This window comes from Elephantulus edwardii, unplaced genomic scaffold (genome assembly GCF_000299155.1).
Source record: "Elephantulus edwardii isolate Elephantulus edwardi_28Jun2011 unplaced genomic scaffold, EleEdw1.0 scaffold00025, whole genome shotgun sequence".
Classification (NCBI taxonomy): Eukaryota; Metazoa; Chordata; class Mammalia; order Macroscelidea; family Macroscelididae; genus Elephantulus; species Elephantulus edwardii.
In genome coordinates, this window is record NW_006399775.1 from 15,085,282 (window position 1) to 15,099,020 (window position 13,739).

At 44.3% G+C, this 13,739-nt stretch overlaps 1 protein-coding gene across 1 annotated transcript in view; it reads left to right on the top strand.

The window, feature by feature from the left end:
• Positions 1-1,600: 1,600 nt before the first annotated feature.
• Positions 1,601-13,739, top strand: part of MOGAT2 (monoacylglycerol O-acyltransferase 2) — a 25,891-nt gene continuing 13,752 nt past the window's right edge. Inside the window, exons 1-2 of the mRNA XM_006882923.1 lie at positions 1,601-1,691; positions 8,744-8,922. Of these exons, the coding sequence (XP_006882985.1) occupies positions 1,601-1,691; positions 8,744-8,922 (270 nt within the window). The remainder of the gene's footprint in view (positions 1,692-8,743; positions 8,923-13,739) is intronic.

Consider the following 13,739-nt stretch of genomic DNA (forward strand, 5'->3'; position numbering starts at 1 on the left):
GTCAAGGGCAGTGTAATGGAATTGTGAAGTCTAACGTATAGAGCATAGGAAAACAGCATGGGAAGGGTAGATAGGAGGAGTATGTAGATAGAAGCCTGCTCTTCCAAGAATTTTGCTTTACAGGGAAGCATAGACATGGAACAGAAGGCAGAGTAGGTGGTGGGTCAAGAGAAACTTACCAGCTGCAGTTGAATGTAGTCCAATTTATTTGTGTCAAAGGAACTGTGTTTCTTAGGGTTTTCAATGGCGACTTTTTTTAAAAAAGTAGATTGCTAGACTTTTTCTCCAGGATGCCTCTGAATCAGCTCAAATCTCCAAAATCTTACTAAGATGAGATATATTTGGTTAGCAGCTGAGACTATTCAAGGCTTGCCCCACCTAGGGATGTCAAGGGATTTTTGTTGTTGTTGTTGCAAGGCGTCATCGAATGACTATAACTCATAGCAACCCTATGAACAACAGATCTGAACCTTGCCCTATCCCGTGCCATCCTTACAACCTCTGACATGTTCAAGCCCGTTGTTACAGTCCCTGTGTTAATCTGTCTTGTTTAAAGTCTTCCTCTCTTTTACTGACCCTCCACCTTTCCCAGCATGACATCTTTTTCCAAGGACGAACTTCTCCTGACAGCATAACCAAAGTATGGGAGACCAAGTTTTACTATTCTTTGCCTCGAAGGAACATTCTACTTGCACTTCCTCCAAGATAGACTTGCTTGGTCTTTCAGCAGCCCATTCAGCACTCTTCTGCAATACCACATTTCAAAGACATCAATTCCTCTTTTGTCCTCCTTATTCATTGTTCAACTTTCAGATGCATGAGAAGTAATTGAAAAGACCATGGCTTGGGTCAAATGCACTTTAGTCTTTAAGCTGACATCACATTGGAGAGGTCCTTGATGACAAATTTCCCCAATGTCCCACATATTTTTTTCTTTTTATTAAAAAAAAACTGTACTAGTGTTACACACACACTCACACACACACACGCACATGCACACACACACACAAACATTATGTTTCATTCATATACATTGTGGGGGGTTGTTTTATAACATTTTTTAAAATTTATACTAGTTTGTTTACAAAATTTAAATACATTGTTTTTCAAACCATGTTTTTGACTGCTGTTGTTATGAGTTTTGGTTGTGGATTTAGATAGGAGTTATTCCAGGGTATTTCTGAACTTCTGAAGAAGACCAAATGGAGGAGAGTAGTGAACACGGCAGTAAGGAATGGCAACACTAATTGAAGCTAGTTCATTAAGCAGTGATTCTGGTCCAAGTATGATGTTCAGGGGCATTACTTGCCAAGTGGTAGGAAGTGCAGAACAGGAGCAATCAGAAAAAAAGGAGCATGGGAGGAAGGAGCTTCAGTTGATAAGGGCTTTCAGTCTTCTTTCAGTCAGGCCCCACATAGGCAGGATTCAAGAATTTCTTCTCTGGATGTTGTCCCTCCCAGGTGGGAGTGGCAGGACCTTGAGACTGCTAGGTGTGGCATCCTCCATGCTTGCACAATCTTGGGCTGTAACAGAAGCTTGTGGTTTCCTGCGGCCACAGCAGAGCTCTGAGACATAGCTGGAGCCAAGCAAAGGGACCAGTATGGTGGAGTTTGCTCCCTTCATGGTGCCGTTGGAGAGGAGACTGCAGACATTAGCAGTGCTGCAATGGACCTTATCCTTCCTGATGCTGGGTAAGGTAGGGAGCCTGGGACCTGTGGAATAGCCACTCCAGGCACGTAAATCACACTAAGAAAGACTTCTGTCTAAAAGAGCAGCTTTGCTGCCCTCACAGACCCTAACCAGAGAGACCCTTGGGCTTTCTCAGCATCCTTTGGGGGGTGCTGGAGGGTATGGTGTGTTGGGGAAGGAGGTGAAAGCCATCATGGCTTTGGACAGCTTATATCATTTTCCTGGGTTGAAGGTTCTCCATTGATACTTAGTCGGGGTTCCATTCCTCAGAATACAGAGAAGGACCGAGGTGAGAATTTCTAAGCTCAAGAAAATGAGGGTCTCAGTGAGGATGGAACCGAAAAAAATAACAGGAGAAAAAGAGAAGTTACCAGAAGAGCAGGAAGGAATAGCAAATCTGAGGTTATGCTCAGGCTGGGCAACTGATCAGCTGTGTGGCCTTGGCAGGTCCTCGCCTGATCTCTCCAGGCCTCTACTTTGTCATCTGCTGAATGTGGATGAAGTGAAAAAAATATGCTTATACCCAGCCTTCAACCTGGCTGGACCCTGGGTACATTATGCCTCTTTGCTCTTCACTCACACTGAGTAAATGTGTTGATGGTGGCCATGTAAATACTAGCTCTGCTGAAAGGAGATGCTGTAGGGAATGGGTTGGAACTATGAATCAGAAAAGGAGAGTGATTAGAATTGTGTTGGATTTTTAGTTCTATCGGTTAGCACCTGAGGAGGTGGGAACTACTGTCCAGGACCTAGTAGTGTTCAGCATGTGATGTGTAGACACGATCCTGGCAGTTAAAATACGACACACTCGGCAAAGGTTGGTCAGTAGTCATTCTCTTGACGCCTACTTCCTTCCTCAATTCAGGCCCACAATTTTGCAGCAAGAAGATTAAGAGCAGGTTACCCAGGCCTTCCTATACCCCCTCTGCAGCCTTTCTGATTGTTGTTGTTGGAGGGTTGCTGCTCATTTTTTACTTCCTGGTTTCTCCTTATTTATACAGATAGACAGAGTAAGAGTCTTAAATGCACAAGACTGCTGGAGTTCTGAGCAATAATCAAAGGGAGAAAGGCAGAGGAGAAAGAGGGCGGACAGAGGATCGATCTGCTGGGTGACGGTGAGAGGAGAGCCCAGCAAGGTCCAAGCCCAGAGAAGGCATTAAGATCTGTTGACTTCTGCCCATTTTAGGACAAAGGGCAGTGGGGAGGAGTCGCTGTGTGGCACAAATGATTAAACTGTGATTAAATAGTTAGCTGGCTTGACTGTTAGCTGAAAGGTTCTTGTTCTAATCAAGTCAGAGCTTCCTTGGAAGACAAGTCTGGCAACCTGCTTGCTTCTGAAAGGCCACAGCCTTGAAAACTCTATGGAACGTAGTTGTCTTCTGACACACTTGGGGTCACTGAGTCAAAATACACTTGATAGCAACTCATAAGCACCTAGTGATCCTGGGACACAAAAGTCGTTGGTCTGTCCCTAGTGCAAATAGCTCTGCATGGACTTGAGCCAGTGAGGATCTCATGACTAAGACTGACTTGCATGAACTTTGACAGCTGAAGTGTGTCTGCATGGTTATGCCCATTGCTTCCTACAGGCCGTTGGCACAAGGTAGGCATGTCTCTCACAGGTGCCTGGGAACCTCAAGATTAGCATAAAAACCTCACAATAGCCTGGGGCCTAGAGAACCAGAGGGAGGACAAAGGAGAAAGGCGGTCTGGACCTGCACACACCAGGCCCAGTAGGTTGTAGGTGGGAGGAGTACATTATCCTGAGGGCAAAGGAGAGCTTTAAGGTGGGGAAGTGACAAAGTCCAATCAACGCATTAAAAGTTCCTGTGCCTGCATCCACTGTGTCAGAAGGTGGAGCAAGACCATGATAGAGAGAGGCTCTTAATCACAACAGGGGACACCAAATTATCACCCAGGGCTAAGCCCAGTCCACTAATTTTATTCAGCTTGCAAACTAAAGAAGGTAATTTTTGTTAACCGTAGAGTCAGAACCAACCCACAGCTGACCACAGGGGTTTTCAGACTCAGTTAATCACACAGAAGGAGATTGACCATCCTTCTCTGGAGGAGCAGTTGGTGAACTCGAACCACATCAGTTGGTGGCATGCCTTTTGGGATTACAGCACAGCTTCTTGCCACTAGGCCACCAGAGCTCAAAGAAGGTCCTAACATTTTAAAATATCTAGCTACATTTTAGATGGTTACACCCAGGTCTACATAGGGAGCTCCGGTAGCGCAGTGCCATAGTCCCTTAGGGAGTGAGTTACACTGTTAACTCAAAGGTGCCACTTCTCTGCTGGTTTGAATCCACCAGGATCCATGGGAGAAAGATGGGCAATCTCCTCCTGTGCAATATACAGCCTCTCAAAAGTCTTTGGAGGGTCAGCTATGAGACAGTTCTGACTCTTTGATGATGAGATGACCCATACCCACCTGTTGCTGTTAGGTGCCACCAAGTCGAGTATAGCTCATAGCGACCCTGTGAACAGCCAGCCTGAACCCTGCTCTATCCTGTGTCATCCTTATCATCTCTGAAATATGCAAGCCTATTGAAGAAGTCACTGTGTCAGTCCATCTCATTGGGGGTCTTTCTCGCCTTCACTGACCTAACTGTGTTGTCGTTGCCGGCTGTGTACTGTCGAGTTGGAACCAACCCACAGCTCTGGCAGGTTTCAGAGGGAATGAATTGCACAGGAGATTGCCCATTGTTCTCCTGTGGATCAGCTGGTGGATTTGAATAGCCTGCCTTTGGGACTGGATTCTTACCACTAGTGGTTTCTTAACACTAGGCCACCAAAGCTCCCTCTGATTTACCTGGTAACATCTAATTTGTCTTTTGGGCTGCTAGGTCTAACCATGTTTCCAAATGGTCTTTAAGAAAATGTTTGCAGGGAGCTCTGGTGGCCTATTGGCAAGAAGCTGCACTGCAATCCCAGAGGTATACGGTTCAAATCCACCAGATGCTCTACTGGAGGAGGGGCAATTTCCTCCTGTACCTGTCAGATCCGATTTGATGGTACACACACACACAGAGAGAGAGAGAGAGAGAGAGAGAGAGAGAGAGAGAGATATGTTTGCTAGTTTCTGGTTTAGATGGAAGATACTGGTATAGACACGTGTCCTGGTTCAAGAGAGACTTTGGATAGACACGTGTCCTGGTTCAAGAGAGACTTTGGAGGTGAGATCCTCAGGGCAGGTGGCTGCACTGTGCACAGACGGGGATCAGGGTCGCCAAGGTTCATCCACTGTGTGATTGGCTGGCTGTCCTCAGTGAACTCAGACCCTGGGAAGAAGAAGGTTTGAGAAGTTAGGGGGAATGCAGGGGCTTGGATGGCCTGGAGGGGGAGTAGCCACCAGCTAGTTGCTGTTCTGTGTGAGCAGTGTTGTGACAAAGAGACAGCATGAAGATGGAGGGAAGGCAGGAAGGAGAAAGCTACAAGACTTCAGGAGATGGTATTTAATGGGGGCTTTAAAAAACACTTGAGAATTTGACATGGGAGGTTGGGAGGAGAATAGGATAAGAGTGGATATAGATAATGCCCATTGCGTTGGAACAGATGAAATAAAGAACTGTCTAAAAGGAATACCTGATTAGACGTTATACATATGACAACAGCCCAGAATAAGAAATATATTATTGCAAAGAGAACGGGGAGGGCGGGGGCGGTGGGAGGTAGTGACTGGGGGAGGGGGAAGGAAAGAAGCGGGGGTAAAATGTGCAACAATGAATGAATGAGAATCTAACTTCTCTGTAAACTTTTGTTAAAATCACAATGAAATAAAATTTTATTTAGAAAAAAGTACACAGGCATTTGGGAGTTAAAACTAAAAACAAAGAGGAAAAGAAAAAAGAACAAGAACTTAAAGACTGGCAGAGGAGCCAAGGAAGAGTAATGGACTGTGCACTAACTGATAGTTGACTTTGAAGTGACTGCATACATTTTGGGGATTGGCAAAGAAATGGCTGGTGAAGTCCATGAAGACCCATCATGGAGAGCCCAGACTCTAGAACAAATAATCTTCCAAATTGGTTGTTTTCTATCTATTTCCCCTCCTCCATAACTGACGAGAAGTTAAACTCCAATTAACACCAAATTTATCTTGTCCCTAACTCCATCTCTAGCTCCTAGAAAAGTTATACTTAATACATATTTGTTGAAATGATGACTATTGGGAGCATGATATAGCCAAAAGAAAACTCTCTCATTGCCTTCAAGTCAGAATTGGCTCATAGCTGACCCTCCAGTGGGTTTCCAAGGCTATCAACTGCAAGGGAGGAGATTGGCCATTTTTCTCCTTCGAGCTACTGGTGGATTTGAAATGGGATTGTAATAGCCTTAGGGTTAGCAGGGCAACTCTCTACAGAGTACGCCACCAGAGTCTCCCACATTCAAAACGCTACTTGAATCTCAAGTCTCACCATACCAACTTGCTGTGTGACTTTAGCAAATTTAAATATCCACTCTGTAAAGTGTGATTTTAAGATTTTTCCCTTTTAGAGCTATGAGGATTGGATAAAAATAAATGATGTCTCTTTTCATAAATTATTGTAAAGACTCACAGTTTGGATTTTTTTGTGTTAAAAGGAGTTGAAGGGTGAGCCTAGGGTAGCAGAGCATGCTCTGTCAAGCACAAATATCCTGTGTTTTTTCCTAACTGCAAAAGTAATAGATATGCTTATTATAAAAAATTTAAAACTTTAAAAAAAGGTTGGCCTGTAAGTTACCACCATTACCAGTTTGTCTTACTAAATAGCAATGATTTTCTTAAAGTGAGAGTCACCTGCATAGACCTTTGATATTTGCCTCAGGGGAGAGAGCACTCGAGTTGAGTTTTTCCCCTCCCTGTTGTTTTTTTTTTAACTTTAACACAATTTAATGAAAAAGAAAATATTGTTACTCTCCTTTGCATCCCTATTTCCTGGCTTTCTGTTTTCTTCCAGATGTGTGGGTGTCTTTCATATTTTTATATGGACAATCATATATGTAGAGATGTTCTTTTCCAAACAAATGGTGCATTTTATCTCCATTGTTCTGCAATTTCCTCTCTCAATATCACAAATCCAATCCAATCCAATGTTGCAATCCAGTATGTTTTGTCTATGCAATCCAGTGAGATTAATTGCATCAGCCATATCATGCTATGGCCATCAGTAGCCTTTGCCAAGCTTTCCATTCCCATAATCTTGCATAAGCACTTAAAAACAAACTAAGACAAAAAGTGTCCAAGCTATGACCAGCTGGTGGTCCTTTCCTGCCCACTTCAGAAATCACAGGTTGACTGGAAATATAAAGCAGACATTAGGATGGTAGCTAGTTTGGAAACCTGGGCATGTGCTTAGAGGAAGGAGATATCCTGAGAATTTTGACGCAAGGCTGGCATTTGTCCCTGCTTTCATGATGCATTGGTGTCTGGGTTTGTATGTGAAGTCTCCACATGCACAGTCCCCTCCTGTGCAATTTACAACATTGGAAACCCAGTGGAGGATTGGCTATGAGTTCATTCTGACTCAGCAACAATGAGGGAGAGAGAACTAATTCAATAGAGTTTAAACCCTAACCACCCCAAACACAACACTGGAAAGTAGGCTCTATAAGGGTAGGGATTTCTCTGTGCCAGCAGTACCTGGGGTGTGAGAGGTGCTCTAGGTCAGGGGAAGATGCAGGTACTGGTTGCTAATCTGAATCTTATGACTGGTGAATCAATTCTGATGGTCCAAAACAGTCAAAATTCTCCTCCCCCAGGATGTCAGCCAATTTTGGGAGTCCCAGCGTAGCCTAATTTCAAATGAAGTAGACAACTAGAAGCTGGCCTTCTTTGACAATATGAGATTTCTGGGTTGGATAGGAAAGCTCACAGTTCAACCGAGCACACATGGGGCAGTCAGGAGTTGAAGTTGACCTGATGCAATTGGAACTGGAAGTACTGCAGGAAAAATGAGTTTGGGAGTCAGGCCTTGATAGTACCTGTTATTATCAAGTCAGTCCTGCCTCATGGTGACCCCATGTGTCACCATGTCAGAGTTAAACTCTGTTGGGTTTTCAATGACTGGCTTCTCAGAGGTTAGGCCTAATATCCATTGCTGTTAAGTCTTAATTCCAACTCCTAGTGGTGGTCTAGGGAGCTCTGGTGGTCTAGTGGCAAGAAGCTGTGCTGCAATCCCAAAGGCACACAGTTCAAGGCCACCCACTGCTCCGCCCGCAGAAGAAGGATGGGCAATCTTCTCCCACATGATTAACTGCCTCAGAAAACCCACCGGAGGCTCAGCTATGGGTCGGTTCCAACTAGATGGTACACAACAATAACAGTGGTGGTCTAGTAGTAAGAACCTGTGCTGCCAGCTGAAGGGGAGGAGGTGTAAGTCCGGCAGTTGATCAAGGGAGAAAGATGAGCAGTCTCCTCCTGAGTGACTATAATCTCTGCAAGTGCACTGGAAGGTCAGCCAGGAGTCAGCTCTGACTCTATGACATGAAACAACAGTGGTCGATAGGACAGATTAGAACTCTTCCACGGGGTCTCTGAGGGTATAAATCCTTATGAGAGCAGTCTGCTATGTCTTTCTTCAGTAGAACCGCTCTCAACAACTCATTGTTGTTGAGTCAGAAATGACTGACAGCTGACGCTCCCTTGTCTTTCCGAGGCTGTCAATTGCACAGGAGGAAATTTCTCATCTTTCTTCCTCAGAGCCACTGGTGGATTCAAACTGCCAGAGAGGTGCAGCCTTTTGAATAGCAGTTGGACTCCAAAGGACATCGGCAGAGCTCCCTGGTGAAGCAGCTAGCTGGTGGGCTTGAATTAGTGACCTTCTTGTTGGCAGCACAATGTTTGACCCATTGTGTCATCAGGGCTCTGGAGTTAGGCTCTCAGTGGGACGTTGGGCTGGCTGCATTCCCTCCTTAAAGGCTTGGGAGCAGATCTCTTCTTCTTGGGGTCAAGGACTGGACAGGACAGCATCATCAATGCTGGGCAGGTGGGGCGAGCACATGCTGGGGGTCCCATCTGCCTCCTGTCCAGACTTCCAACCACTGACAGCTCCTGCTTCCCTCCTCAGTTCAGATCAGCACCGTGATCTTCATAGGCCTCCTGTTCACAAAATTCTGGATTCTCACTGTCCTGTATGGGACCTGGTGGTTTCTGGACTGGGACAAGCCAGGACACGGGGGCAGGCCCTTGCAATTCGTGAGGCGCATGACCGTGTGGTCATACATGAAGGACTACTTTCCTATCACGGTGAGTACTGGGGTTAGGAGGGAAAGTGACAGGCTGGGTTGGGTTGAGGCCACTTGCCCCACTTCTCCTGGGTCTAGTGAGCATGGGCTGGGAGGCAGCACTGGATCTCCACCAACATGAGAACTAGACCAGAGTCTCGGCTTCTGACATTTGTTTCTCTATTCAACATGTGGGGTAAACACAGGGTTTGGAAAATGTGCAGAATTTGAAAGAGCACACATATGTATTGCATTGTAAACATGTAAACCCTCCACAGCCCAGGTTGAGGCAATGAAGGTAATGAACCTATAAACCCTAACAGACCACTTTCCTCAGACTTGCATTCACCTATGAGGAGCAGGACACTGAGGGAGCGACAAGGGCATGATTAAGGTTTTAAAGTTTGTACATTAATAATGGATAATGGTAGAGGGAAGGGGGCCTGTACTGGTTCATGGGTTGTACTCTGCCCCTAACTCTGGTGTGTTGTGTGTTCTTGGGCAAGTCCTTCCTCTATTCTGAAGCTCAGTTCTCCTGTGCCCGGTAAGCACGCTGGTTCCTTCCACTCCAAGTACCTTCAAATCTCTGACATCTGAGTCAGAGCCTCTCATGACCATTGGTGGACACTTGAAGGGCAGTCTCTGGATTTGACCGTTCAGCTCTTTTAGTGGATCTCAGATGGACTAACCTTTTGGAATGAAGCACCTGGGTAAGGATGATTACTTAGCCAGGTGGGATTGGACAGGGAAGGCGAAGAGGATCCAGGGAGGTGCCTCGTCGGGTCAACCCTCCCTGTCCTGGAACTTAAACTCAAACTCTTGGCCATCAAGTCAGAACTGACTCATAGCTGGTTCTCCATTGGGTTTCTGAGAAATAAGTGAATAGAAAGAGATGACCCATCTTTCTTCCATGGAGCCAATGGTGGATTTGAATTTGTTTTAGTTTAGCAGTGCAGCTCCCTATAGACTGTGCAGCCAGAGCTCCCTCTGCCCTGGAAACAGGGAAGGAAAAAGACCTAGCTAAGGTGTGCCAGAGACAGTGACACTGGCTGTTGATAGGGCAAGGTTTAGAGCTACTGTTCATAAAGCCACTATAGGTCATAGTCAACTTGACGGCACGTAACAACAACAACAACAACAAGGTGCAGCCTCTGGAGCTAGACAGACTAGGTTTTAATCCTATGTCTCAAGAGAGCTGAACAGTCAAATGCAGAGACTGACCTTCAAATTTCTCTGAGACTCTGTTTTCCTGTGTGGAAAAGGGGGATGATACCACTTACCTCACAAAATTCTGTGGGCCCAATAAGACTGCTGGCAAAGCACCTGGTAAGTTCTTAGTGAATAAATGGCCAGTGCAACTAGTCCTCTACTTACAATAAGGTTTCGTTCTGAGCACTTGTTTTAAGTCTAACATAGGTGGAATATCTCATTTAAAAAAAAAGATTGCCTTTTATTGTCACTATCTTCATAAATCTGTTTTTATTTGTGTGAACTGAAACATTGGATCTAAACTTTTAGAATATATCTTCATATATATATATAAACATGCACAAAAGAATATACAAATAATAAATATTTATTAATGATGACATTATCAACTAATGCTATGAAAGGCTGAATGAGGTCACATTACAGGCCTGGTCTATAGTAAAGTTGGTATCCGTGTCATAACATTGAAACTGGAGTCCTAACAGTTGTTGACGAATGCACAGTTCAGTTGTCCTTTGTCATTAGGGTTAAACAATACCTGATTTTTTATCTCCTGATATTAACAATGACTTCGTTGTAGACCAGACCACAGCCTGCTCTCACAGAATCCTTAACACTGAACATTAAGAAGGAACTTCTGAGAATGAATGATACCGTCAACAAAGGATACATTGCAGTGTTATATTTAGCGCATGTTACTAATGATAAAATAGAAACCCTCTTCCTCCCAAAAAACCTCCCAGATGGTCATAAATGTTGACAGTTGTCACTTGAATACGTCCTAAGACAGGGACAACCTCTTTGTATGTTGTTATTAGGTGCCTTCATATTGCTGACTTTTCCAAACATGATGTCTTTTTCCAAGAATTGGCACCTTCTGACAACATGCCCAAAATATGTGATATGAAGTTTCACCATCCTTTCCTCTAATGAGCACATTGGTTGCACTTCCTCCAAGATAGACTTGTTTGTTGTTCTGGCAGTCTGTAGAATAGTCAGCACTCTTCTTCAACACCACATATCAAATGCATCAGTTCTTCTTATTCATGGTCCAACTTTCAGATGCATAGGATGCAACTGAAAATATCATGGCTTGGATCAAGTTCATCTTAGTCTTTAAACTGATTTCCTTGCTCATTAGCACTTTGGAGAAGTCTTTAACAGCAAATATTCCTAACTTAACATATCTTTTTTCTTTAACTGGTTTATTTACAAAGTTTGTATTCTTTTTTAAAAAAAACAAACCCAACAAAGTACCAAGTTTGTATACATTGTTTTTCACACTAGATCTTTCCCATTTCTTTCACTTCCCTCCACCCCTCAAATTGTGCAATCCTATGATTAACCCTCACCCCCAACAGTGCTCACCCACCTGCTTCTTATCTCCCTTGGATCCTCATACTCATTTTACAATAATGGTCTTATAAAGTATGTCCTTATAAGACTAAATTAGTTCACTTATCATAATGTTCTCCAGTCCCTTCTCGAATTAGGTAGTAATTTACAAAATCATTGCTCCTGCATGCTGTGTAGTATTCCATCATGGAATGTACCATAATTGTGGTTGGACATTTGAGCTATTTCCATGTTCTTGCAGTGGTGAATAATGCCACTATGACCATTAGTGTACAAATCTCCATTTGTGTCTCATTCCTTCAGTGTTTATTCCAAGCAGTGGAATAGCTGGGTCATACAGAATTTCTATGTTCAGCTTTTTGAGGAAGTGCTGAACTGCCTTCTGGAGTGCTTGTACCATTATACAATCCCACTAACAATGTCTAAGAGTTCTATCTCACTTCATCCTCTCCAACATTTATTACTTGCTGTCCTATTAAACTTTGCCACTGCTACTGGGTGAGATGGTTTTTTATTTGCATCTCTCTTATTGTCAGTGATTTAGAGCATTTCTTCATGTGTCTGTTGGCCATCCTAATGTCTTCCTCCGAGAAAATTCTTTCCATGTCTTTTGCCCATTTTGTAATTGTGTTGGTCTTTTTCTTGATATGAGATCCTTGTCTGAAATGGTCTTGCCAAATGTTTTTTCCCAGTCAGTAGGTTTCCTTTTAACTCTGTTAGAAAAAGTTTTTGATGAGCACAGGGATTTACTCTTTAGAAGGTCCCATTCATCGATTTTATCCTCTCCAAACGGTGCATTTCTGGCTGTATTTAGCAGTCTCCTTATACTATAGACTGTCGTGTCTAAGCTTGATCCCGCTTTGTCTGTGCTGAGATTTATGGTTTGGGGCTTTACACCCAGGTCTCTGATCCACCTTGAGTTGATTTTTGAGTATGATGTGAGATGTGGTTCCTGTTTCAGCTTTATGCAGGTAGCAGTCCAGTTTTGCCAGCACCATTTGTTGAAGACATTGTCATTTCCCCATTTGATAGGTTTTCTTTCTTGTCAAATATCAGTTGAGCATAGACGGCTATGTCTGTTTCTGGGTTCTTAATTCTGTTCCCCAATGCAACATGTCTTTTGATTTCTTGACTGCTATTACTATTGGTGTTGGCTGTAGATCCAAGTAAAATTTAATTGTTGTCAACTCCAATCTTTCACCTTTCTGTCATAATGTTAGGGAGCTCTGGTGGCCTAGTGGCAAGAAGCTATGCTGTAATCCCAAAGGCACGCAGTTCAAGGCCATCAGCTGCTCTTCGGGAGAAGGATGGGCAATCTCCTCCAGTGGGAGTGACTGCCTCTGAAAACCTGGTGGAGGGTCAGCTAGGGGTCAGTTCCACCTCTACACAACAACAACATCATAATGTTGTCTATTAGTCCAATGGTGAGGATCTTTGTTTTCTTAATGCTGAGACGTTAATTCTCTTTGAAAGCTGTAGTCTTTGATCTTGGGTCAGTGCAGACACTGAGAAGTTGTAGGCGTGACTGTAGGTGTGAGAAGGACTTGGGTTCCCGCTGCCTTGAGGCTCTGATAACTAGGGTTCAGGGTTCACTAGCAACTCCAGGGAGCTTCCAGGACAAAGGGCAAAGGTGAGCAGGGTAGGGCAGGGGTGTGCACAGTTGTGCGTGGTAATAGATGTCACAGTGGAGCGGCCAGTGGCTGGTGGGCCTAGGGGTCCAAGTAGGGCAGTCTGCCCTGCCTGTCTTACCTACTTCCTCAGGGCCTTCTCCTAGGGTCTTAACAGCAGAGACAAAGAGGGTTTGCTGGCTCCTGAGCAGAGACACAGGCAGAAGTGTAGCTGGGGTATGGCAGGCATGGCATGTGTTTTGGGTGCCACTTGAGTGGGGGTAACAAACTTAGTGCCATGGATAAGCTTTTTATAAGAGACACTGTTGCCTATGAATGAGGCCTCATTCTTACCACAGGATTGCAGAGCTGTAAGATTCTGGACTTCTCTCTCCCCCCTCTCCTCTCTCCAGCTCCCTTTTTTGTGGCAGAAAGATTAGCGTTTCCAGGGGAACTGTTGTTTGTTAAAGCCTCAAGAGCCCAAGAAAACCTTAAGCAAGTCTGGTCTCCTGCACAGTCTTGTGGGTCTGGTTCTGGCAACACCTCCCATTGTGAGTCACATTCCGAGTTCACCAGGAGAAGCAGGGGAAGAAGTGGTGGCTGCACAGGAAGCAGCACAAGCAGAGGCTAGAGCTCACTAAATTATGTCTCCCCTATCTTTTTTTTT